Source organism: Hemibagrus wyckioides, linkage group LG28, assembly GCF_019097595.1.
Source record: "Hemibagrus wyckioides isolate EC202008001 linkage group LG28, SWU_Hwy_1.0, whole genome shotgun sequence".
Lineage (NCBI taxonomy): Eukaryota > Metazoa > Chordata > Actinopteri > Siluriformes > Bagridae > Hemibagrus > Hemibagrus wyckioides.
The window spans coordinates 16371681-16396611 of record NC_080737.1 but is presented as its reverse complement, the minus strand read 5'-3'; the positions used below and the strand labels follow the sequence as shown (position 1 = coordinate 16396611).

At 39.7% G+C, this 24931-nt stretch overlaps 1 protein-coding gene across 1 annotated transcript; it reads left to right on the top strand.

Moving 5' to 3' along the window:
- The first annotated feature begins 1481 nt into the window (after window positions 1–1481).
- Window positions 1482–24832, top strand: camk4 (calcium/calmodulin-dependent protein kinase IV). The gene is made up of 12 exons (XM_058383827.1): window positions 1482–1613; window positions 1714–1975; window positions 8684–8762; window positions 10065–10127; window positions 10857–10939; window positions 11469–11541; window positions 19445–19535; window positions 19683–19757; window positions 20263–20338; window positions 22270–22396; window positions 22577–22729; window positions 22824–24832. The coding sequence occupies exons 2-12, from the start codon at window positions 1860–1862 to the stop codon at window positions 22977–22979; spliced, it is 1092 nt and encodes a 363-aa protein (XP_058239810.1). The 5' UTR covers window positions 1482–1613; window positions 1714–1859; the 3' UTR covers window positions 22980–24832.
- Window positions 24833–24931: the final 99 nt, after the last annotated feature.

Genomic DNA, 24931 nt, shown 5'->3' with positions numbered 1-24931 from the left:
GGCCAGCCTTCGCTCCCCACATGCATCAATGATCCTTGGCCGCCCATGACCCTGTCTCCGGTTCACCACTGTTCCTTCCTTTTGATAGATACTGACCACTGCAGACCAGGAACACCCCATCAAACTCGCTCAAATCCTTACGCTTGTCCATTTTTCCTGCTTCTAACACATCAACTTTGAGGACAAAATGTTGACTTGCTGCCTAATATATCCCACCCACTAACAGGTGCCATGATGAGGAGATCATCAGTGTCATTCACTTCATCATAATGTTATACCTGATCGGTGTATCTTGTGTTCACTTTTCTGGCCACAAGCTTCAGAACTTTCTGCTTGTGTGGATATTTACACCTAGTTTTGCTTTATCTGCCTTTATCTTTATCTGCAGAATGGCTTGTGTCCTCACTCAGGAGGAGAAAATGCTTGTTGATCTGTTAGAGTGGACAGAACGTGTGTCTCTTCTTGTGCTTAAAGGACATTTGCAAGCAACTGCACATAAGATACAGAGAGATGAGATTAAAAAAAAAGAAAGAAAAAAAAATGCTGAAGTATTCCTTTAAGCCATCTAAAGCAAAGTGTATATTCATATTCCAAAAAAAGCACTTATATGTGGGTGTGTGGATGGATAAGCTTGGGGCATGGTGTGTGTGTGTGTTGTGAGGATGCATGCAGGTTGATATTTGGTAAGGATCAGGTCTAGAACAGATGGGCCACACTGTGTAGGGAAGCTCCAGAGCAGTCGTCCAAGCCAAGACAGACTAGAGTCCACAAAGGGAGGGAGGCTTCAAGCCTGTTAAATCAAACTGCTTGGTAAAGCCAAAGATTTTTTCCCCCCATTTGGTTTGATTCTTTAAAACTGTAAATCATTTAAAGCTTGCCCTGTAAAATATTTCAACTGGATGGATTACCTTTAATTACCTTGTAGTTCATTCTGCAGAAACCAGACATGAGGTCCAGAGGTACAGAAATAAAACATTAGTGTTCGATCTCAGATGGTACAAAGGGGTTAAATTAGGACTAGACCATTCGACTGCATTATTTAATTGTAATACAGTACGTGACTACACCTTTACAAATTGTCAATTTCATTTCTTTTTATGGTTCATGTTCATTTTTCCCCCCAAATTTAAAAAAAAAATTAATTTACATTTTCTAATGAATTTACATTTTTTGTTACATATTAATTGTTCAAATTATTGTTATTATTATTTTATTGTTTATTCACTATGTAATATATTTATATTTTGTATGAATCATATAATAAATTTAGAACAATCATATTTATTATTATTATTGTTATTATTATTATTTATACATTATGTAATATATTTATATTTTGTATCAATCATATAACAAAATGACAACAATAATATTTATTATTATTATTATTATTATTATTCTGCTCTGATTTAGGCTCCATGTCCGTGAGATTAGAGCAGTGGAGCTCAGCTCCCTGTGTTACATAACGCCGGTGTTGTGACGCGCGCGCTCAATCCCCGGTACATTAGCGACAGTAAGACCCAGTGGAAGCCCACCGGCCGCCCCCTCGCACTGGGAGAGAGAGAGAGAGAGAGAGAGAGATGCACTGCTGCGGGTGATGAGCTCCGGTTAAGGTGTGTAGCCTCACAGCTCACCTCAGACACGCTCATTTCTAGGCGCAGCGTGCGCTTTTACCCCGAACCCGCGCTCAGTGTTTCTGTCGATCCCGTTTAGGGCAGTCTTCCGAGCGCGTGTGTGTTTTGTGTGAACCGCACCTCAGGGAGCGGAAAGGCAACTCCGCGCTCCGCAGCGTGGCACCGAAGTGAAGCGGGGAAATCACACCGCGGCTGAAGAAGGATCGCAGGATCGCTGCGTCTGAGATGCTCAAAGTGAGTATGATCAGCTCCAGGCCAGGCGCAGCTCCGGAATACTGGATTGATGGCTCCAAGAAAGAGACGCTGGAGGACTTCTACGAGCTGGAGTCGGAACTGGGACGGTGAGTACCCCTCAGTACCCCTCAATAGATCTCGGTACCTTTCATTACCGCTCAGTAATCCCAGTACCCCTCATTACCTCTCAGTACCTTTAATTTCTTCTCAATACCTCTCATTACCCCTTAGAACCACTCAATAACCTAATTACCCCACAGTACCCCTCAGTACCTTTCATTTCCTCTAAATACCTCTTATTACCCCTCAGTACCCCACAGTACCTTTCATTTCCTCTCAATACCTCTCATTACCCCTCAGAACCACTCAATAACCTCAGTACCTCTTAATAACCTCATTACCCCTCAGTACCCCACAGTACCTTTAATTTCCTCTCAATACCTCTCATTACCCCCAGTACATCTCAATAACCTCAGTACTCCTTGGTACCCTTCATTACCTTTTAATACCCCTCAGTACCCGTCTATACCTTTCATTAGCCCTAAATATCCCTCAGTACCCATCGATACCTTTCAGTAACCCTAAATACCCCTCAATACCCATCAACACCTTTCAGTACCTCTAAATACCTCCTCAGTAGCCCTAAATACCCCTCAGTACCTCTCAACAACCTCAGTACCTGTCTTTCAATACCTCAGTAACACTCAGTACCCTTTGTTACTTTTTAATACCCCTCAGTACCCCTCACTTCCTTTCAGTACCTCTCAGTACCCAATACCTCCTCAATAGCCCTAAATACCCCTCAGCACCCCTCAATACCTTTCAGTACCTCTCAATACCTCCTCAATAGCCATAAATACCCCTCAGTACCCCACAGTACCTCTCATCAGTCAGCTCTCAGGCACTGCGGGAGAATAATAGGCTAGACATTTTGTTAAAATAATAATTAAAATTAAAATTAAAATAATTTAATAAAAATTTATTCTGAAAGATTTTATTTCTTTACATATATTTTTTAAATTATCTTACACCTTTGTCTCCCTTTTAAGTTAACTATTTTTGCAAAATTTGAAGTTGATTTCTGATGAAGTTCAGTGTGTTAAGCCTACATCACTCTTATTTAATTTAGTTTTAGTTTATTTTATGATTTAATTTTTATTTAATTAAATACAAATTTTTTAAATATTTTTTTGTCTCCTTTTTGAAAAGTTTGTTTCTAATTTTTTATGAAATTAGGTTGTTTGTTTATTTCTTTATTTTAGTTTATTTTTCATTTTTTCTAATTAAAATAGGTTTTTATATTTAGCATATATTTTTCTGTAAGGATCCAAAGCCAATTTTTAATTTCAGGCAAAATTATTTATTAATATGTCTTTAAGGTTGTTTATTTAATTTTATTTAAATTTAATTTTAATTGCTTTTTTTTAATTAAATATGGTTACATTTATTATGTCTCGTATTAAAAAAAATCAATCGTAAATTATTTTATATTTATTTTATATTTATATTTATTTTAAATAAATTATTTTTTACAATTATTTTATTATTTGATTTATTTTTATTTTTAAAAATAATATTATGATCATATTTATCATGTCTCTCTTTTTTTTTTTTTTTTTTTTTTTAGAAATTTAAGAATTAATTAAGAAATTTCTTTTTTTTTAACTGTAACATATTTGGGGTTTTCTTTTATGTTTCTTTTTTCATTTTAAAAATCTGAAGTGAATTTCTAAGATAATGGAGCTATTTCTTTTAAGGCGAGGCACTACAGGTGAACAGAGTATCAGAAATTTAATATTTAATATCACATTTAATATTGATTTCTGATTTAAAAATGAATTTTTTAATCAATTTTTTTTGTTTCGTTTTGTTTGCATACCAAACCAAAGCTCACACACTGACTACATAAAGTCATAACTTGTAATACACACAGTATGTGATGTTACACACACACTTTTTTTTGGTGTATAACCGGATTGTGGACTGGGTCACTGTGAGGACATCACAGTCACAGTATGAGGTGAAAAACGAAGGGAAAAAAAAGGATCGGGAGATTCCTTGTTGCTTGCTATTTCAGAACAGATGGTAAAGCAAGGTGAGATGTACACCATGAACACATAAATAAGGGAGGATTTCAATTCCAGTATGCCATAATGGCAAAATGGTGGAATCCCACAACACACATCAGATTGAATGGTTTAGTCGTTTATCTGAAGTAAGTACTTTATCTTGGTGAACATTGTGGTGGGTCTGGAGCTTATCCCAGGGGCCCTGGGTGTTAGACGGGAATATACTTTGGATGAGATTGCAGTCCATCTTAGGAAACCACACACACACACACACACACACACAAATACACACACATTCACACTTATTTAAAGTTGCAAATGTAAAGACACTTGCTAGTTGTGAAAAACATTTTCTTTGCGAATCTAATTTTTACATTTCAGACAAAATCAGGTTAGGACATGAATTAAAATTAGGTTATGAATATACCAACTAGCTTTTTGGCCAAGAAGTCAGAACCCAAAAGAAAACCCAAGTGGACACGTGCGGGAAAAAAATGAATTCAAGGTGAGCTCAGATTGAAACCAGTGACCTAAAATACCTACAATTAGGACAGGTTTTATCCAGATGGCTAGCTTAATCCTTAACACATTGTCAGATCAGTCTAAGAAGTCCGTAGTAGTGTGTGGTTTATCGAGATTTTCCTGGCTGGAGCCCAGTTTTCAGTGTTAGCTAAATTAAGACTACGCTTGGTGAATATGGTGAAGTGTGAATTTCCTATCTGTGTTTGCTTCCAGAGTGGCTTTGATGCATTTATTCCACTGAAGCTTTGTAGTGAACTGAAAAGGTTTGGCAGACTGGATTATAATTATAATCAGAGCTGTTTCATCTGAGAGAGAGAGAGAGAGAGAGAGAGCATGGAGTGCGTGGAATAATCAGAAATTTGATCGAAATGCTCCCATATGGCGGCAGGACGGCCAACAGAAATCTGCAGGAACGAGACGCTTGCCGAATGGGTGATTTGTGGAACTTTTATTAGTTTGAGACTTGCCATTAATCCACACGTTGGTCAAAATAAAATGTACGGTGAAGTTGTTATTTATTGTGTTTAACAGTGTTAGCCTATAGCATGGCAAGATCTTATGTATCCTGGAGCATGAGGTGATGAATCACTTCGAAAGAGTCGGGTGGAACGCTGAGCTCTCATCAGCTGTGCCAAATGGAAAGCCCTCGGGTCCTAGATACAGCAAAGCAAGGTGAATCTGTAATGAAACTAGGGAGAGTCTCTCTCTCTCACTCTCTCTCTCTCTTTTACTTGCTTGGGATTATATAATACTGGGCAAGCAGAAAACAGAAACAGAACGAGGAGCTTGAGTAACACACACACACACACACTCCGTCAACTGTGCATTAAGTGCATAGAAACAACAGAACTAGGAAATCCATTATCTCTAAGTGGCTACCATCGTCGACGTTTATTGAGTTAGCTACTCCTCGAAGCTTTTGCAAAATGTTGTGCGATCATCAAAAGTTGTATTAGGTTTAGGAATGATTGATGAAGGGGGGAAAAAAAATCCTACAAAGATGTTCAGATTTTGGCAGCTACAACCACGGAGCTATCTGTCTCTGAGAAAATGCTCCGATATGCCTTAAGGCAGTGGTTCTGTCGGGTTTGTGTAGTCGGTATAGCTGGGGAAAATAATCCATGATCTTTATTTATTTATTTATTTATTTAATATGTTGTTGCAGTTTTGTTGCAGTGGCGGAAAAGGAAAAAACATCCGACGGACAACCCACCATTATCGTGGTGGTTATGTTTATTTTCGAGTTCTTATAGTAATTAGCCTGTCCAAGTGTCCAACCGCTAACGTTAATTGAACTTGTTTAATAATAAAAATAAAAAGCCTATTAATTATCTCTTGGATCTACTGTGCTGAGATGATGTATTGTTTAGGAAGTATGTGCGTGCATGAAAAGCAAATATACCTTCAGGGTTAGGGGTTCGATTCCTGCCTTCGCCCTGAAATGTGTGTGTGTGTGGAGTTTGCATGTTCTTCAGGGGTTTCCTCTGGGTTCTCCAGTTTCCTCCACTAGTCCAAAGACATGCTTTGTCGGCAGTTCGGCATCTCTAAATTGTGTATAAAACGTGTTGTACTGTGAGTTAGCACCCCATCCAGGGTGTCCTCCTTGTCCACCTTTTTCCCCGAATCCCATGTAAGTGACTCCAGGTTCTCTGCAACCTTGTGTATGATAAACTCTCCAGATATGGATGGATGAATTTATAGCTGGACGATACTAAAAAAATTTTTAATCAGTTCCAGTCAAACCCAAATACTCTCCCTATTTCTCCCTATGTCTGATTGCTGTAGGCCACATTCCGCCTCACCATGATGAACTCATATTTAAGGTAATGATTCGAGCGGTTAGATCGATAATCCGACGCTGGTCAGATGGGAGGCTTCGTGAGTGCCATTAATGAGCAATATTGCCTCATTTTGCCTATTATTGTTGATCTGTCTTTGTAGGATTCAGACTTTCAGTGTGTGTGTGTGTGACTTCATTTCCGTAATGTAATATTATTGTAATGAATATTGATTGGATTTGGAACATTACTGGTGATGAGTAGTAGTAGTCTTGTGCTCTGGCTTTTTGGATGACGAACCCATCTGCCTCCTCTTTAGCTGATTGTCTTTATCCATTTTTTATATATATATATATTATTAGGCCACCAAGGCTCACTTCCTCTGCTTTTTTTTTTGATGAGAGCAAATATCAGCCGTTTCTGTTATAGCAGCTTTGGACCTGTGTTATACTTTTGACTCGTGTTCACAGATTTGGAATCGGGGTTGAATTGTTCCTCGAGTCCTGCTCCGCATGCGTGTTATGTAAGCGCCTTAAAAATAAAACGACTCCTCACAGTGCCTCAGAAGAGCTCAAACAATGTGCCAAATTGTTATCTGGTAAACAGAGCTAAAACAATGAATAAATCATTTGTGTCGGCGGAAAGGAATGGAAAATCTGTCTCAGATTTAATAAAGTGGTGGTGGGGGGGGGGAGTGATTGAGTACACGTGTGTCGGGGTGTAACAGAACCACACTTTCTGGATCCGGATCTGCTTAGAGCTACAAATGTCTGGATCTGTATACGGGTTTTGAGGGGGGCGTGGCCTAAACCGGAAGGAGTGCAAAATAGCAAGATAATGCATTCATATCTGCGTTTGTTTGTATTTAGAACGTCTATTCTTTGCGTGTCATGTATTTGCTTTCGTCACATAATGTTATGAGTATGAGACGATTATCGTCGTCATTATAAAAATATTCAGTGAGGGTTTGTGCATTACACAAAAGCATGCTGGATAGACAACGTACTACAATTTTACAATAGCGCAAACATGTCCCTCCCTTTTTCCTGTCACACTTCACCCAGTACGAAGCCTCCTCATTAATATAGACCCTCGTATTAACATTTAATGATGAAACGAAATGAGGCGTTCTAGCTGCAATCACAAGGCGTGGCTTGACGATGGAATGGTGGAGGAATCGTCTAAACGAGGTTTTCTAGGAAGGAATGGAGAGAGGGCTTCAGTTTTCTGGGATAGCGTAATTATGAGAAGCAGATTGTTGAGCTGGCACTCTCATGCTTGCCTGATGTCTGTTTTACACACATTTACTGTGTGTGTGTGTGTGTGTGTGTGTGTGTAGTAAAGTGTAGTTTACACCCAAAAAGACAGAAACGTCTCCATTCCCACTCAACCCCCAAACTCAAATCCACAGATGGTCCTTCTAGAGCAATAAAGCTAGCCGATCCACTTTTATCTCATTACTTACATTTCATTTATTTACACGTCACACAATCTCCGGCTGAGATGCCCGGCTCTGTTCCGGCACACATTTTGTGCTGGCCTGAGGCCTGGGGGTTGATTGCTGGCCTAAGCAGATTATGTGATGGACTGAAGGACCAAAACACCGATGCTACATAAGATGCTGACGTTTGAAAATAAGCCGAGTTTTTACAAAACCCAAATGTGGACCTGGACACTTAAAGCCAGCAGTGGGATTTAGGTCTAATAAGCCGTAAGCTCGCTAGGTTTAAGTGTAAATGAGGAAGATATCTACTGCGTCGCTGAATCTGGAACTACTGTAGATAAAAAACCAGCGAAGGAACACAACATGATGGAATATGCGGTTTAGGAACAATAATAGGGTCACACTCGAAGATGTATAGCAATAATTACAATCATTTACTGATTATTAATTATTAATCATTATTGTCCGTGTAGAAAAGAAATCGAGATGACGTCAAAAAAATAAATAAAAGAAAGTACTACAAATAGAATTTAAAATGAAAATAAAATAAACAGAATGATAAGGAACTAAATGCAATTTAAAGGGGAAGCTGTAGAGTGGAAAATAAATCGACAAAATATTGGAAGAAGAGAAAAATATAAAAGCATGTGAATACGATGACTGATATATTGATCTGAGTACAAATGCATATGAATAGATTAATGAAGGAAAAGGTGCAAATGGGCGTGACGTTCAGATCAGACAGCCCTTAGACTGCATTAATATAAACCTGCGGCACAGCCAGCATGATTCCCGTAGCTGCTGTTATAGAAAATTAATCAACACCTTCTGCCCGAGTGTTGACAATTCGACAGCGATGTGGTGTAAAGGTCTAATAGTCATAAGTATATCAGATTCTGATCTGCGGGTTAATCGTGTTATTCTTAATTGTTTACTTTTTCCCTGAACATGTTGAAACGTTCATAAGAGGTGTGATTTATTTATTTTTTGTACTGATTTCAGCGGAGCCACGTCGGTGGTGTTCCGATGTCGGCAAAAAGGCACCCAGAAACCGTATGCTGTGAAGAAGCTGAAGAAAACAGTAAGTCAATTTTTCCTTCTGTTCTTATTTTCTTCTTGGATCTTCTTGGAAGTCCAAGTCCCTGAGAACTTTAAGAACTTTTCTCTCTGACATCATGGTTAGTTAACTACATATACAAACGAAAGGAAAAACCAGACATAGGTTGTGTTAGCCAGGTCGTAACAAGCCAGTGTGCCGAGGCGTTGATTGTACACGTCTCTGGCACTGGACTCGGAGTGAAGAACAGCATTCTGCTTGGAGGTGTCACTCATGGAAGTAGGGAGCGCTGTCTCAAGCTACGTTCACACATACGGTGATTTTACTGCTGCAAGTCATCAGTAGGTAACGATCATACTACTGGTTGCCGTAGTAATAGCGATTATTAGCATTAGTGTTCTTGCCACTAAAATGAAACACTGCTGAATTTTTTATATATAAAATATATACAAAATTCAGCAGTGTTTATCTGAATCATATTATACAAGATGAGGGAGAAGCAGTGTATGCTTTTTACCACGGATCACGTGACCTCTCCTGTCTTCACTCACGTCGGTAGCCGCTGCCTGAGTCGCTCCATATTTGCAACTTTTCTCAAATTTGTTCCATCACTAGACACGCCCACATCAACATGTTATTCAAAATGAAGGAGAAGCAGTGTGTGCTCTTTACCACGGATCACGTGACCTCTCCTGTCTTCACTCACGTCGCTGCCTGAGTCGCTCCTTTTCTTAACTTTGTCACGTCACTAGACACGCCCACATCTGGTCACCAGTGGTCTCAGTCGCTCATGCCACCAGAAGTCGCCGGCTCTCGTTAAAAAACAAACGCTCTCTGGTCGGATTTGTCGCTACGAGACATTGCTCCAAAATCTTGAGGTTGAGGTTTGCTGAAAATGAAGGCCATGGTAAGGTTTACGTCACTGTCATCCTCATCACTTCGTTCACTGAGCCCTCGTTCCCTGTGGGAAAGGTGGTGGAGTCGCTCTGTAAAAGACCACGCCTATTAGGATAAAGACATTTCTTCATAGTGATCAGTGAGAAGAACTTTGTATTGATTTGCTGTGGTGCTTCTCTTTAAAGGGGCAAGTAGAGTCACACCAGCAGAAACAAACAAACAAACAAACACACAGACAAATAAATACACGCCCCCCTCCTCCCATCATAACAGAACCACCTCAGTTTCTTTACGTCAGAACCACATTCCAGCATTATTTAATATTACAGCCTTTTAACACAGTTAAGATGTTCTGTACTGAATTTCTAAGCATGATTCATGTTCTCTCGCTCATCTGGAACAATAACCCCTGCTTTTTTCCCCCGCCAGGTTGACAAGAAGATCGTACGGACGGAGATCGGAGTCCTGCTGCGCCTCTCTCATCCGAATATAGTAAGTCTGGATGTAAAAGACGTTGTAACTTTGAAATATTCAGGATGTAATATTCTGCTTCATGTTTCCGCTTACAGTAACCCTGCAGTGAAAGGAATAGATTAAATATCAACGGTTACACAAAGCAAACCCCGGTCTCTGCTATCCACGATCAGGATGATGGCGTAGAGCCATGATTGATTTATTTATTTATTTATTTATATTTTTGGAGTTAGAGTTAAAACTTGGCTGATTGCTTAAATTGAATGGGTTTAATCTCATTAGGCGATGAAATAATGTCGCCTTAAATCTAAGTCCACTTTGAAAATTCTTTGGTTTTATGCCTGGAAGATACAGGAATTTAAAAACATTATATTCTATGTATTGTGCCAAAATTTTTTAAACACACATGATTACGTTTATAAAAAAATAAAGAGAACTCTTATAATTATAAGGGCATCTGTGATTTATTTATTCTCAAATTGGTCCCTGGTTGTGGTCGAGGTAGAATTTTGGTTATGGTTCCTGTTGAATCTGTACGAAAAGGAGCTATCAATTAGATGTTGTTACTTTAAGAGTAAGAGTAAATGGCTGTGCCTTCAGAGCTTGGCATAAAAGTGCAGCACTTGTCTCCCAGCAGTCCTTATTTATTACAGTGTTTTAATTATGTCATAGTTAAACTGCTCTCTCTCTCTCTCTCTCTCTCTCTCTCTCTCTCTCTCTTTTACTCACATTTTATTTTTATGGCAGATCAAGCTGAAAGAGATCTTTGAGACGGCGTCAGAGATCAGTCTTGTCCTGGAACTTGTCACCGGTGGAGAGTTATTTGACAGGTCAGTGGATAGCACGTTTGTCTCACTCCTATGGGGGTTAAGGGTTCAATTCCTGGCTCCACCCTATGTTTGCATGTTCTGAGGTCTCTGCTTTCCTTCCCTAATCCAGAGACATGCATTAGTTTGATGGGCATCTCTAAATTGTCTGTAGTGTGTGTGTGATTGTGCCCTGTGATGGGTTGCCATTGGATAGGCTCTGGGTTCTCCGTTACCATGAAATGTCTGATCTTTGCTCCTCGCCCGAATCCACATAGCGTTTTTTTTTTCATTTTATAATCAGCGGCACAAATCATAAACATGGCATCCGTTTTATTCCAACAGGCTTTTCCCCATAAGCAATGACTAATCAGCGGAAGTGTCTCTGTTCACCTCTTTATGCACGCCAAGCTGCACTTGAGTCACCAAGCTTACACTAAAGCTGGGAAAAATCATAAAGTGAAAATTATAAAAAGCACTCAGCCAGCCCTTTTTTGTGCACGAGTCCCTGCTGCTCAACGTGGCATCATTCAACCAGTTTTCCTTCCTGCAGGGTGGTGGAGAAGGGCTACTACAGTGAGCGAGATGCAGCAGACGCTATCAAACAGGTGCTGGAGGCCGTCGCGGTGAGTGTTCCTTCGCTAAGCTTGATTTACTGCCTTGTGTTGTTCCGTGTGATCTGATTTGATCTGATTTGTGATCTGATTCCGTGTGATCTGATTCTGACATCCATCATTCAAACCTCAGGACTGGTCTGGAGTCAGAAATGATGACCATAAGCTGAGCTGGACCAGGTGTGAATCGTCCCTTTTCGTGAATCGGCCATTTCTCCTAAATCTCCATTTGGATTCCCGTCATCGTGCGATACAGCTAGCATTAATATCAATGTGGACATGTCAGGATTGTTCATGTCAAAGGATGGGTGTAAATCAATTAAAGCACACCTATAGAGAAGAAATATATATGTAGAATCACGGTTGCCAGATTGGATCAGCTGTAGAAAAAAAAAAATCATATTAACTGTACCAAAGTACATCTGACAAGGAACTGGCAACCCAAGTGGGAACCCTACTAGATCTGGCAACCTTCATTAATAAGTTGCATTAAAATGAAATATGAATGGCTAAAATGATGTCTGGGGTAAATTTTTTATTGAATTTGAATAATTTTAGTCACTCACATTTCATTTTAATGTAACTTTATGACTAAATAACTAGTTCCTAGATCAAATATTACACATTCACAAGGACGTGCACGGACGGCTAACGTCGCACATAACCGAAGCCTAATTAATGATAAATAAACAAAAAAAAACGTTTATATGCTTTCACTTTCTGTACGGAGACGTTTATATGTAGGCTTTGGAAGGACTCTCCAGTCTCAGTGCTGTGGAGCAGTCAAAATTCGGGAGTCTTCCACCAGTGAAGATCACAGGTTTTTGTGTTATTATTTTCAAGAGCTGAGTCCTGTAAGGGAAGCTACTCTTTAAAGCCACTATAATATGATATATTAGAACATGGGATGTAATTATACATGGCTAAAGAGTACAAGGTGTTTTTCGATCGTTATAAAATAGTAATAAATAATGAATAGCTGTGGTATTAGAAGAATCAAACACTTCAGGGATCATTATTTTTTCCTGTAGTGTTTTATAACTTACAAATTCTACAGGAATATTTGAAATTAACGGCTAACGTTAGCAGTTCGTTCTCGAACATTAGCTACGATCTGATACCGAATGCTAGTAATTACCATCTTATTGCTGGGGCAAATTTAATGAAAGATATAATCCACCCTGCTCTGGTTCCTGTATATTTTTTTTTTCCCTCCATGCATTTGACACGTGGTAACGGTTCAGGTCCGCAGTCATAAAGGGGCTTTGGTGTACTTTTGCATCCTGTTCCAGAGAGACTTGAAATGAGATTTAGTGCTTTGACTGTTCTGCTTTAATGCCAGCAGGAGAAGTGAGACCCCACAGAGAGGTCACAGATGGCTATTCTCTATTCTTTCTTTCCCACTCTCTCTCTGTCTCTCTCTTTCTCAGTTTCTTTCTCCCCCCTCCCCAACACGTGTTTACTATCAAAGCCGTTCCGTCACCTATCGCATCTTTTTCAGTCAACACAACACAAAGTCTGGCAACCGCTCCATCCACTGCATGCACCGGCTAAGTAACTGAGACAGCTATCACATCGCAGAAACAGGGTCTGTCCTCATGGGTGTACAGTAGCTTCTGTAGTTTTAGATGATTTCTTTTGTGTTTTTTGTTTTTTAAGTGTATTCTCGCCTCTTGGCCTTCATTTCACCAAGGATCGCTGTTGCCAAGGAGATGAGATAGCAGGACGGTGGGCACATTTCTCATGCATGGCTTTCAGCTCAGAGAGTTGGCAGGCTGCAATAAGTAAACACAGACTCTCCACATCGCACCGGGTGGAAGCTTGGAGCTTAATGCTGCCGCCCCCTTCAGAAGTGTCGCCTGTTTTTTTTTTAATATCACACCACACAATTTTGCCCTGTGTACTTCTGCTGGGAGTTCCCACACATTCTGTTTGTGTGTGTGTGTGTGTGTGTTTCTTTCCAGAGAAACACCTCTGTGTTGATTAGACTAGATGCCAAAGGAAGCCCACAATGCATCATTGCTGTTTTTGTTTTTTCTGATTCCACTTCCGGCTGGTCTTGAGAGATTTTTTTCACCAGTCCTGTTTGCTCACAGAGGAAGTTTGACCGATTCTGACAACTTCTGAAGGAATTCTGACCGATCGTACCCCCTGCCGGAGAATATCTAAACCATTTATGGAGAATGATTGACTGATCGCAACTACTCCTGGAGAAGGTTTGACTAAACCCAGCCATTTCCTGACAATGATTGACCAAACCCAGACTACTCCTAGTTAAGGTTTGAACTATCCCAACCGTTTCTGGAGAATGCTTGACCAGTCTCAATCACATCTGCAGAATGTTGGACCAATCCCAGTCACATATGGGGAATGCTTGACCAATCTCAGTCACATAGAGAATGTTTGACCAATCCCAACCACACCTGGAGAATGTTTGACTACTCTCACCATTTCTGGACAATGCTTGACCACTCTTAATCACATCTGAAGAATGTTTGACCAAATCCAACCACTTCTGGACAATGCTTTACCAATCTCAATCACATCTGGAAAACATTTGACCAATCCCAACCACTTCTAGACAATGCTTGACCAATCTCTGTCACATCTGGAAAATGCTTGACTAATCCCAACCACTACTGGAGAACGTTTTTACTTGTCCCAATCCTTTCTCGAGAATGCTTGACCAATCTCTGTCACATCTGAAGAATGTTTGACCAATCCCAACCCCTCCTAGAGAATGTTTGGCTAATCCCAACCCCTCCTAGAGAATGTTTGGCTAATCCCAACCCCTCCTGGAGAATGTTTGGCTAATCCCAACCCCTCCTGGAGAATGCTTGACCAATCCCAACCCCTCCTGGGGACTGTTTGACTAATCCCAACCCCTCCTTTGGGACCATTTGACTAATCCCAACCCCTCCTGGAAAATGTTTGCCCAATCCCAACCCCTCCTGGAGAATGTCTGAGTAATCCGGGCACTCCAGAAGGAACCCTGATCAATCTGACCCACTCTTGTAGCTATTATTTATGGCTGTACCTGCTTGTAATATTTTTATAGATTCTGGGTAGACCAGTCTCTCTCTCCAGTCTCTCTAGACTTTCATTGGCTTTTAAATTAAATCTGGATGGGTTGATGTATTGCATTATCTAGCAACAGGAGCTAATGTGGCATTTACAATTTTCTGTTTTCCTGTATCTGTGGCCCTGACAGAGTGTATAAGGGTTTGCATGCAGCATCTGTGGTGCTGATGAGCTGCACTGGTCCATTAGCCGAGATAAATAGACCTCAGACTGGAGAGAGAGAGAGAGGGAGAGAGAGAGAAAGAGAGAATATGAGATACAGTATGTATGTCAGCTCCACTGTGCATTGCACAGGAAGAATTCCCCTCGGATACTGCACAAAGATAACACTCCCACATGTCAACCTAATTGGTGAGGATAGAGAAAAACACTGCGCTGTTTTCTGTCAGATAAAGTCTGGCATAAGACTTATTTGTGTTTCCAGTTATTATGCTTTGACTCTTACATCATTCAGGCTGAAATGCGGCGCTTGTCTGTGAAAGTCAGAAATTGAAACCTATGTCAAGTACAGGGCTTTCATAATTCCAGGCTAATTAACATATCATTAGCATCTCATTAACATATCATTTGCATTATGCACTTGCTTAACTTTTTTTTTCTTTTCTGATGTTCCAACCATGACGAAGAAGATACTTCCGGCTGAGCGCCCCCGTGTGTGTGTGTGTGTGTATGTGTGTGTGTGTGTGAGTGGGCAGCCGCATGTGGTTCTACTGTAACCAGGCAGACTTCTCCTGGTCCAAGCTGCTGTGTTTAATGAGTTTCCGTGGTAACCTTTTTACCAGAGGCGTTGCCTATAAACCAGTATCTGTGTCACACTCCTATAGAACGCCACAGGGGTCTTCTCCCTTATTGCTCTTTTAATACGTTATATTTAATCTTATGTTACAAAGGCAGCAGTTTAATATTTGCTTAATTCAAAAACAGATTTTTTAAAATTTATTATTATTATTATTATTTGTTGTTGTTGTTGTTGTTATTATTATTATTATTATTATTATTATTCTTCACTTCAGACTGAACCCAATACTCTGGCCACTATAAGGTCCAGCTGAACCAGTTGGCCTGCTTTGTCCAAGAAATTTTCCATGAATGGTTTGATACACTACATCACAGTCAATATGCAGATAGAATAATTTTTAAATAATTAAATATTATTTTTTATAATAATTGTGTAATAGTTTTAAATTCAAACGGACAGATCTCTAAATTATTATATTTTGTTTTTTCATCAATAATTAATGAATTAATAGTTTAATAAGATAATGCAATTTTTAAAAAAAATGTTTTTACAAAATATTTTGTTCACTTGTTTGGAGCTTTTCATTTTCAGCCAGATGCATTTTAATTTTAATTTTTGATGAATCTTGGAAATCAGTTTGTACAGAAAAATGTATTAAAGAATTATAAAGGATGACAGGTTATAATAATAATATAGTTCAAATATAAGCAGCAAAGGATTAAATGAATGTTAATGCAAATGTAGAATTCTACAATAAAACAAAAATTAATTTTAAGTTGTTTTTTTTTAAAAATCAGTGATCTAAGAATCTAAGTCTCCTGGTGGTCCAGAGGCAGGATCCCATATGCTCATTACTATGGCCCGGGTTCGATTTCTGGGCAGGGAGCTAACCTAGCCATTGAAGAGTTGAACTCTTCATATGTGAAATGTAGAGATGGACAGAATTTCCTTTTTGAACAACAAAGCAACAAACAAAGCCTTTATTTTATCACATATACATTACTGCACAGTGAAATTTTTCTTTCACATATCCCATCCTTAGGGGTTGGGATCAGAGTGCAGGGTCAACCATGATACAGCACCTCTGGAGCAGGGTGGGTTGGGGGCCTTGCTCAGGGGCCCAACAGAAGTAGCTTGGAGCCTTAACCACTTGAGCTACCACCACTTAAAAACATTGCCAGGTATTGTTAGGCATTTAGGAAGGAACAAAGAAGCTGCACTGTGAATAGTTGTACAATACGTGCTAAAGGAAAGGTAAGAGCAAAGGTAATCTGAATCCTGTGTAACGGGATATGTGAAAGTCTTAGCTACTACAACCAAGCTGCCTGTTTGTTGTGGTTTTAGGTGCTGTGTATTACAGTAGTCTAGGTGAAGAAAAAACAAAAGAGTGGCTCATATTCTCAGTCTCTATTATTCTGTGGTGAGCTCTAACCTCCCTTTTCCTTGTAGTGGAAAGGATCGAGCGGCCACAAAACATTCATCAAGTCAAATTTTACTCTTAAAAAATTTAAAGTAATCATTAACGAGAGTGTGAACGAAATGAGAGTTTCAGAACAAGCAGTGATGACGGTCATAACCATTAAATATGAATAAATAGACTCTTATTTTGAGATTCTGAAGATTAATCTCGATTCATTTTCTCGTTATTGAAATATTGTGGATGTCTCATTTTGAGGTCTGATGGACACACAATGTTTCTAACGTAAACGTTTACATGCTCTCTGTATTAATTGCACGTAATCACTTTTCCCGAGGCGACTTCCCGGTTTAGTAAATCACATTACAGGAGCTAAATTGCATTGACGTTTCCCTGTAAATGCCTCAAGCTGCATATATTAATTAAGATAAGCACGCAACTTGGACAGCACATGCTGTTTCGTTCACGTGAAATAGAAGGAGCCAGCCCACAGTTCAGTGAAACAGTGTTAGGACATCAGCTTGTAGGTTTTGGCATGTTTTTTACAAAGACTTTGTTTTAGTAGACTTTCTGCACAGCACCAACTAACTCAATTAGATACTGCACAGCATATATTACATTAAAATTGCATAGAATTACACACATCTGCATTTTATTTAAAACAGTCATACTGGTCTGCTATCAATCTGGGTTCATATATTATTATTTTTTATTTTTCCTGTGTATTTTTTTTGGTCTGTAGCAGTAAATTCTATTTTAATTTTAATGTCATTTTTATTTTATTTTTAATTTTATTTAATTTTTTATTTTAGTATAATTAATTTTATCTTTTTATATTATTTTTATTCTATTTTTATTTTTATTTTTTATTTTTATTATATATTTTTTATTTTTTTATTTTTATTATATTTTTATTTTTATTTATTTATTTTTATTTTTATTTATTTATTTTTATTATTATTTATATATTTTTATTTCTATTTTCATTTTATTTATTTATTTATTTATTTTATGACACAGACAGTCAGGTATGAGGCCAATAAAATTTTAATTCAAAATTAAATGTGAATTTGAACTACTAGCCAGAGCCCAAAGCATCAAGATCGTCCCAAGAGCACTAGGATCGTCTCATCCGGTAGAAATAGAGCTGAGCGTGATGCTAGCTCTACTGCTTATACAGATGTTTTTTGGAAAGTTCGGCCTAATCTGTAATGGTATCTTCCATTTACACTTCCTGTTAAAATGAACATAGCGCACCCACTTTTTCCGTTTGTCATCTATTGTTTGACACTTACTCAGTCACTCCGAATAAGTCAGAAACCGAAGAATCGCTATGTGCCCACTTGAAATTGTGACTTGAAGGGATGTTCATGTGCAACGTTTCATTAGGAAACTAGAATTAATGATCATTCTGAAAGCACATGAAGGCAGCAGAAAGCCAGGAAGGCGGTTTCATCCAATTGGTTCTGCGTAAAAGCAGGAAATGAGGCTGTGATGAGGTTAAAGTGGCTGCCAGAAAAGAGATTTTAAAGGCCCGACAGACGAGAGGAGAGCAGGGGAAAAAAGGCTAAAAGGAGCAGATTGTGAAATTTTAAGTGCCACTTACAATATTTATGTTCATTGTCTGTAATCAGATTTCTGTCATATTCTCAGCTAATTAATCACAATGAAACATATAGCTTATGAACAGAACACACTCTAGGCTTGTATTGCATTTTGAAGAGATTTTGGACCATTATATCACCATTATAACTGATTTTTTACATCTAGGATCACAATGGCCTGTTAATAACCCCTTAATAATCGCCTAATAACAGTAAATAACACAGTAATAATCTGTTACTAACCCTTAATAACAGTAAATAACTTCTTAATAACTCATTAATAAATCCACTAATGGCAAATCACCTCTTATTAACCACTTAATACCCCTTAATAACAATAAATAACTCCTTAATAACGGCTAGTTACCCTGAATAACAGTCAATAACTATAAACAACCCAATAATAACAGTTAACAACCATGAATAACAGTAAGTAACCACTTAATAACCAGTCAATAACTCTTAATACTGGTGAATAACCTCTTATTAACCACTTATTAACCCTTAATAACAGTTAATAACCCTTAATGACAGTAAATAACCACTTTTTAACCAGTTAATAACCATTATTAATGGTACATAACCAGTTAATTACCCTTAATAATGGTGAATAACCCCTTAATAACAGCTAATAACCCTTAATGACAGTAAATAACCCCTTATTTACCTAGTTAATAACCTGTGCTTTGTGCATCATAGCTCTTATACCTTTTATTTATTCTTTGTAAATCTACCTCAGTTTTGTACGTCACACAAGATTCAGGGTAGATCTGCTAAAAAGAACCATGATCACAAAATGGCACATGGCAGCTAAAACACAACTGAAGGGGACACTAACTGCCCTCTTCTGTATACCCGAGCTCACAGACGTTCGTGATTGGCTGATCAGGAGTTCACTTCTCCTGACTGATATTAATTGACAGTGATGAATTGCCCTTTTAATGAATTTTACACTTTCCTTCAGGTTAAAGAGGACACTCGAGCTTGTAACTTAGCGTGACTCGGAGTCACAGAGGCAGGTGTAGAAACAGCTAAACGTGATGAATATTTACGCCCGGCTGTCTCTGTTTGCAGTACCTGCATGAAAACGGTGTCGTGCACCGCGACCTGAAACCTGAGAACCTCCTGTACGCTACTTCAGCACCAGATGCTCCTCTTAAAATAGGTATGAATATTGATCTCTGTTTCCTGCATCTCGATGGGATATTCCTTTGGAAGGGAATGCTTATGGATTTTACCCGGTCAGTTGTTTGTGTACCTGGGTTTGTAGGAAGGAGATTTCTTGACCTCTATGTGGTTTTGATCTTTTCAGCTGATTTCGGCTTGTCGAAAATCATAGACGACCAGGTGACCATGAAGACAGTGTGCGGGACTCCGGGATATTGTGGTGAGCTCGTCACCCATTGTCCAGTGGGTGTAGATCAAGCAAAATAAACAAACGAATTGTTTCCAATCCCTGACTGTAACTAGCGCACACTTTCGAATCCTTTCTCCTCAAGTAATCAGAATTATGTTTCTTTAGTGAGTCGACTCCCAAATGACTCTTTCCCAGTTCATTTGGAAACCAGAGAAGTTGCTGGTCCTTGCCTATCTATCATCTAAAAACATCTAATTAACATAATGACATTATCTATTTTTTTTTATTTATGAAACCTTCCTTTTGGTCTATATTAATTAACACACTTTAGAAACAACCCCTGTGAGCTGATATCTTATTGGATCCAAATGGATTCGTCTTCAGGAACAGCAGCATTAGTAATAGTTAGTTAATTAGGTTAATGGATGAAGAAGACAGACAAGGTCTGTGTGCACATACTGGAGCTTTCAGTTACAGGTCTAGCTTTAGGTTAACTTCTTTCTCTCACCCTGACCCCTGCTTCTGTCCGTTCCAGCTCCGGAGATCCTCCGAGGTTGTGCCTATGGGCCCGAAGTTGACATGTGGTCTGTAGGAGTCATCACATACATCTTGTAAGTGACCCGGTTTCATTCATCATTCTGTGAGCGATGCGATTTCTTTTAGCACCTTCAGCTAAGACTTTAGACGAGGATGAGGTTATGTAGCTTTGCCTCACGTTTATTTCTTTTACATGCCTTCATTGTGTTCATGTGCATGCTAACGGGGATGAGTCACAGCTGATGCCTACCTGAATGGAAGATGCTCCTCTCCGTGTCCAAAAATAGATTAAACGATACTCGTGCGTTGTACCCATGACATTTTCACTAATATGTGGGGAATATTCCAGCTGTGAGTTTCATATATTATAATGTATTGAAAGTAACGGGTGGTTAGCATGCAGGTTCTCATCAAGGGCTTCTGTGTCTTCGTCTGCGTCCCTGAAGGATTTCGAAAGAGGGAAAATGTCCCTCTGTTATTCTACTGTAATTTATCTACAGAAATGAAACATGGGGGTCTTCTGAAACAAGACAATGATCCAAAATATGAGGCAGGGGATCAGTGTTATGTTAGAGAGGATCTGGATGATGTTCAGAGGATGTAAAAGATTTTAATGAAGCTAACACCTGTCATGAAGGAATTTCTGAATGTTTATTACCCTAAATGTCTTACTGTATACTAGACGTCTAGTCGATGTAGTGAAATAAAATGATAAATAAGTCTAGCACAAAAATGTTCTGGAAAAAGTTCTATGATCTCAGACAGACTGGTCTACTGGGATTTTCATGTGTGGCTGTCTGACAGCAGAAAAAAAAAACCCTAATCTAGTGAAGGGCAGAAGGCGAAAGATCATAGGAGAATGGTCAGAGTGGTTTGAGCCGACGGGAAGGCTTCTTAAAGAATTACAGAAAAGCATCACATGACACGTGACACATTGAACCTTGAGCTTGATGAGATACAACAGCAGAAAACCACATCGGGATCCACTCCTGTCAGCCAAGAACGAGAAACTGAGGAGGTTTAAACTGGGTATAAGTTCACTGATATACTGGACAGATAGAAAAAATGAGAGAGAGAGAGAGAGAGAGAGAGAGGCTGTACTGAACAGGAGATAGAGGGAGAGAAAAAGAAAGGGGGAGAAAAACAGAGAGAGAGGCTGTAATGAAAAGGGGAGAGAGAGAAAGGAGGAGAAGAGAGAGAGAGAGAGAGAGAGAGAGAGAGAGAGAGAGGCCATAGTGAAAGGATGGAAGAGAGAGAGAGAGAAAGAGAGAGAGAGAGAGAGAGAGAGAGAGAGAGAGAGAGAGGGAGGCCGTAGTGAAAGGATGGAAGAAAGAGAGAGAGAGAGAGAGAGAGAGAGAGAGAGAGAGAGAGAGGCTGTACTGAACAGGAGATAGAGGGAGAGAAAAAGAAAGGGGGAGAAAACAGAGAGAGAGGCTGTAATGAAAAGGGGAGAGAGAGAAAGGATGGGAGAGAGAAAGAAAGAGAGAGAGAGAGAAAGGGGGAGAAGAGAGAGAGGCTGTAGTGAAAGGGGGAGAGGGGGTGAGAGAGAGACAGAGAGAGAGAGAGAGAGAGAGAGAGAGAGGCTGTAGTGAAAGGGGGAGAGGGGGGTGAGAGAGAGAGAGGAGGAGAAGAGAGAGAGAGAGAGAGAGAGAGAGAGAGAGAGAGAGAGAGAGAGGGGGGTGTGAGAGGGAGAGAGAGAGAGAAAGGCTGTAGTGAAAGGGGGAGAGAGGGGGGAGAAAGAGAGAGAAAGGGGGAGAAGAGAGAGAGAGAGAGAGAGAGAGAGGCGGAGAGAGAGAGAGAGAGAGAGAGAGAGAGAGAGAGAGAGAGAGAGAGGAGGAGTAGAGAGAGAGAGAGAGAGAGAGAGAGAGAGAGAGGCTGTAGTGAAAGGGGGAGGGAGGGGGAAGAGAGAGGGGGTGAGAGAGAGAGAGAGTCTAGAAGCTAGAACAGATATATGTGTGGTTCTCGTCATCATTTCTTTTGGCCTCATTTGTTTCTCTTTTCTCAGACTGTGCGGTTTTGAGCCGTTTTTTGATGACAGAGGAGATCAGTACATGTTCAAGCGCATCCTGAACTGTGAATATGAGTTTGTCTCCCCCTGGTGGGACAATGTGTCACTTAACGCTAAAGACCTGGTGAGTCGAAGCCTTTCAGCACACAGACACAGAAACTTCCACTTCCTGGAACTAATTTCTCTTCTCTACAGCAACATTACAGCTAGCAGTCTAACAATAAAACCTTTCTTTCACCACGCTGCTTACGTAATCGTTGTCTTTCGTGTGAAAATAATACTCGTTATCCTCTCCCGTTTTCAGGTGAAGAAGCTGATCGTCAAGGATTCTAAGAAGCGCCTGACCACGCAGCAGGCCCTGCAGCACCCGTGGGTGACCGGGAAAGCCGCTAACTTCACCCACATGGACACGGCTCAGAAGAAGCTCCAGGAGTTCAACGCCAGGAGAAAGCTCAAGGTTCACACTCAGGAGAATAAAAGCAGTAAAATATATATATATGTGTGTGTGTGTATCTTTGTATATATCGGTAGTGATGCTCCACTCTCCGCAGGCTGCCGTTAAAGCGGTGGTGGCTTCGACGCGGCTGGGAAGTGCCAGCGGCCACAGCAACTCGGACGCCGGCAAGGCCAACTCTCATCCCGCTAAGCAGCAGGACGTGGAAGACCGGCAGCCTGAAAAAGACGTCCGCGGACTGGAAGACTCGTAGACTCGTCGAAAGGAGCAAAAAGAATAAAAAATCTCTTTTTCTCTCTCACAGGTTTGAGCAGACCTGAAACCCTCGGGAGTCACGACAGGATTGATGATGAGATTTGGCTTTTTGGTGACATGCATGTGATTTTGTGATTGATTTAGGCTACAATAGCAGACAAAACAAAACAAAAACGTTATGCCGTGTAATACGAGGCATCTTGATATCTGTATCATGTATTTGAAAGCTGTATGTGAACCAAGCGCAGGTAAACTGACCGATTTCCCATTCGCAGATATCGGCTGATCATTATCATCGACCCTATATAGTCAAATTGAAGACTTCAACGTGAGACGCAACCCCCGAGCTGCTTTTAAATGCACCACAGTATCCTGTCCTGTTATCAACCAGGGTCTTTAATCTTTACTGTCTCCTGTCATAGGAACAAGCTTCAGCAGTGTCGCTTTACATCCTACCAGTCTTACCGTATCGAAAAGGGCTTAGATTAATGTTTGTGTTTGTCGAGGAAAGGAAAGCTTGTTTTCTACTTTTCTAAGAATCAGTACCAAGTACATGATGCATGGTTTTAAAAACAAAACTATAAATAAAATAATTTAAAAAAAAAAATAGTTATGCACAAATTAACGCTGATTAGCGGTGCCCAAAAATCCCTCCGCACCCCAGCACCGTCTGCTCCGAAATATATGTTGGCACCTCTTGGTAAAGAGGGTTAGGGAAAAAAAAAATCTCCGTCTCTCACACTGAAAATATGAGAGGAGAAGTTTCACCTTAACTGATGAAGTAAAGCATAATATAAGCGTCATAATTATTGGCACCCCTGCACTGACATACTCGGTTCTTTTCCATGTAAACCTCCTTCGCTTCGCATCAAATCTCACCTTCAGGGTCGCCAAAACTCCTTCCAGAGAAAGCTCCAGTAATCACCGAGCCCTTAGGTTTTTTGGTGATGAAAAGAAAAGTCGGTGTGTAATTATAGATTCGGAGACTTGGTGACCCTGAACTGCTACCATCTCCGCCTGTGGTCTTTGGTGGCTCTTTATAACATCCTCCTCGGTGTGCCTGAGGGTGAAATACACTCATAATGCTTCTTGATTATCGCCCTAAAATGATCTTTCAGGCTTTTATTTTATTACATGTGTCCCATTTCATGAGACGTCTTCTCACGCTTCACTTCTAAGAAACCACGGAGCTCCTAAATACTCAGGCTCAATTTCAATGCACTTTTTTTTCTTTCTCTTATTGAGTATTCGCAGTCTGAGAGAGTTTTTTTTTTTTTTTTTTTTTTTTAGTTTTTGTTTTCTTTTATTCTATCTTTACCAAGGGTGCCAATAATTCTGGATCTGGCTGTCTATTCAGGTTTTAAGGCTTTAAGGTTAAGTTTTCTTTTTATACTTGAGGCTAAAATTTGCCAGTCACGGTTCTTCAGCGTATTGAGCGATCAGCCTTTATTAAAAAAAAACATATATAAAAAAAGGGACTTTAAAGGTGTATTGATTGAATGTTACCTTAGTTATAGCATGCTTTTTATGTACAAAATATCAGCGAGCGGAATGATTTGCTAAAGACGTACGGAAAGGAATGTAGCATGGGTTTCATCTGCAAGGGTTGCATTGCATGTAGGAATGTTCTAAAGCTCCAAATGTCTTCTTACAGTGCACATATTTTACTAATACTAATGACTACGTGTTATATGACCTTACAGGCTGTTGGAGGGCCGCATTGTACGACACCCCAGAGGTCAAATTTGTATATCTGCCTGTTTCTATCTTAAAATTTCACTTTTAAATGATGATGAATTATACTGTGTATTAATTGCAGAAATAAAAGCTAATAAACGCAATAAAAGAGAAGTGTTGTGGCTGCCTGGGAACTCGGGGCGGGGGGGGGGGGTGGCTTATGTAATGAGACAGATTGTCTGAAATCTAGGCTTCTTATCAAAGTGATTCATC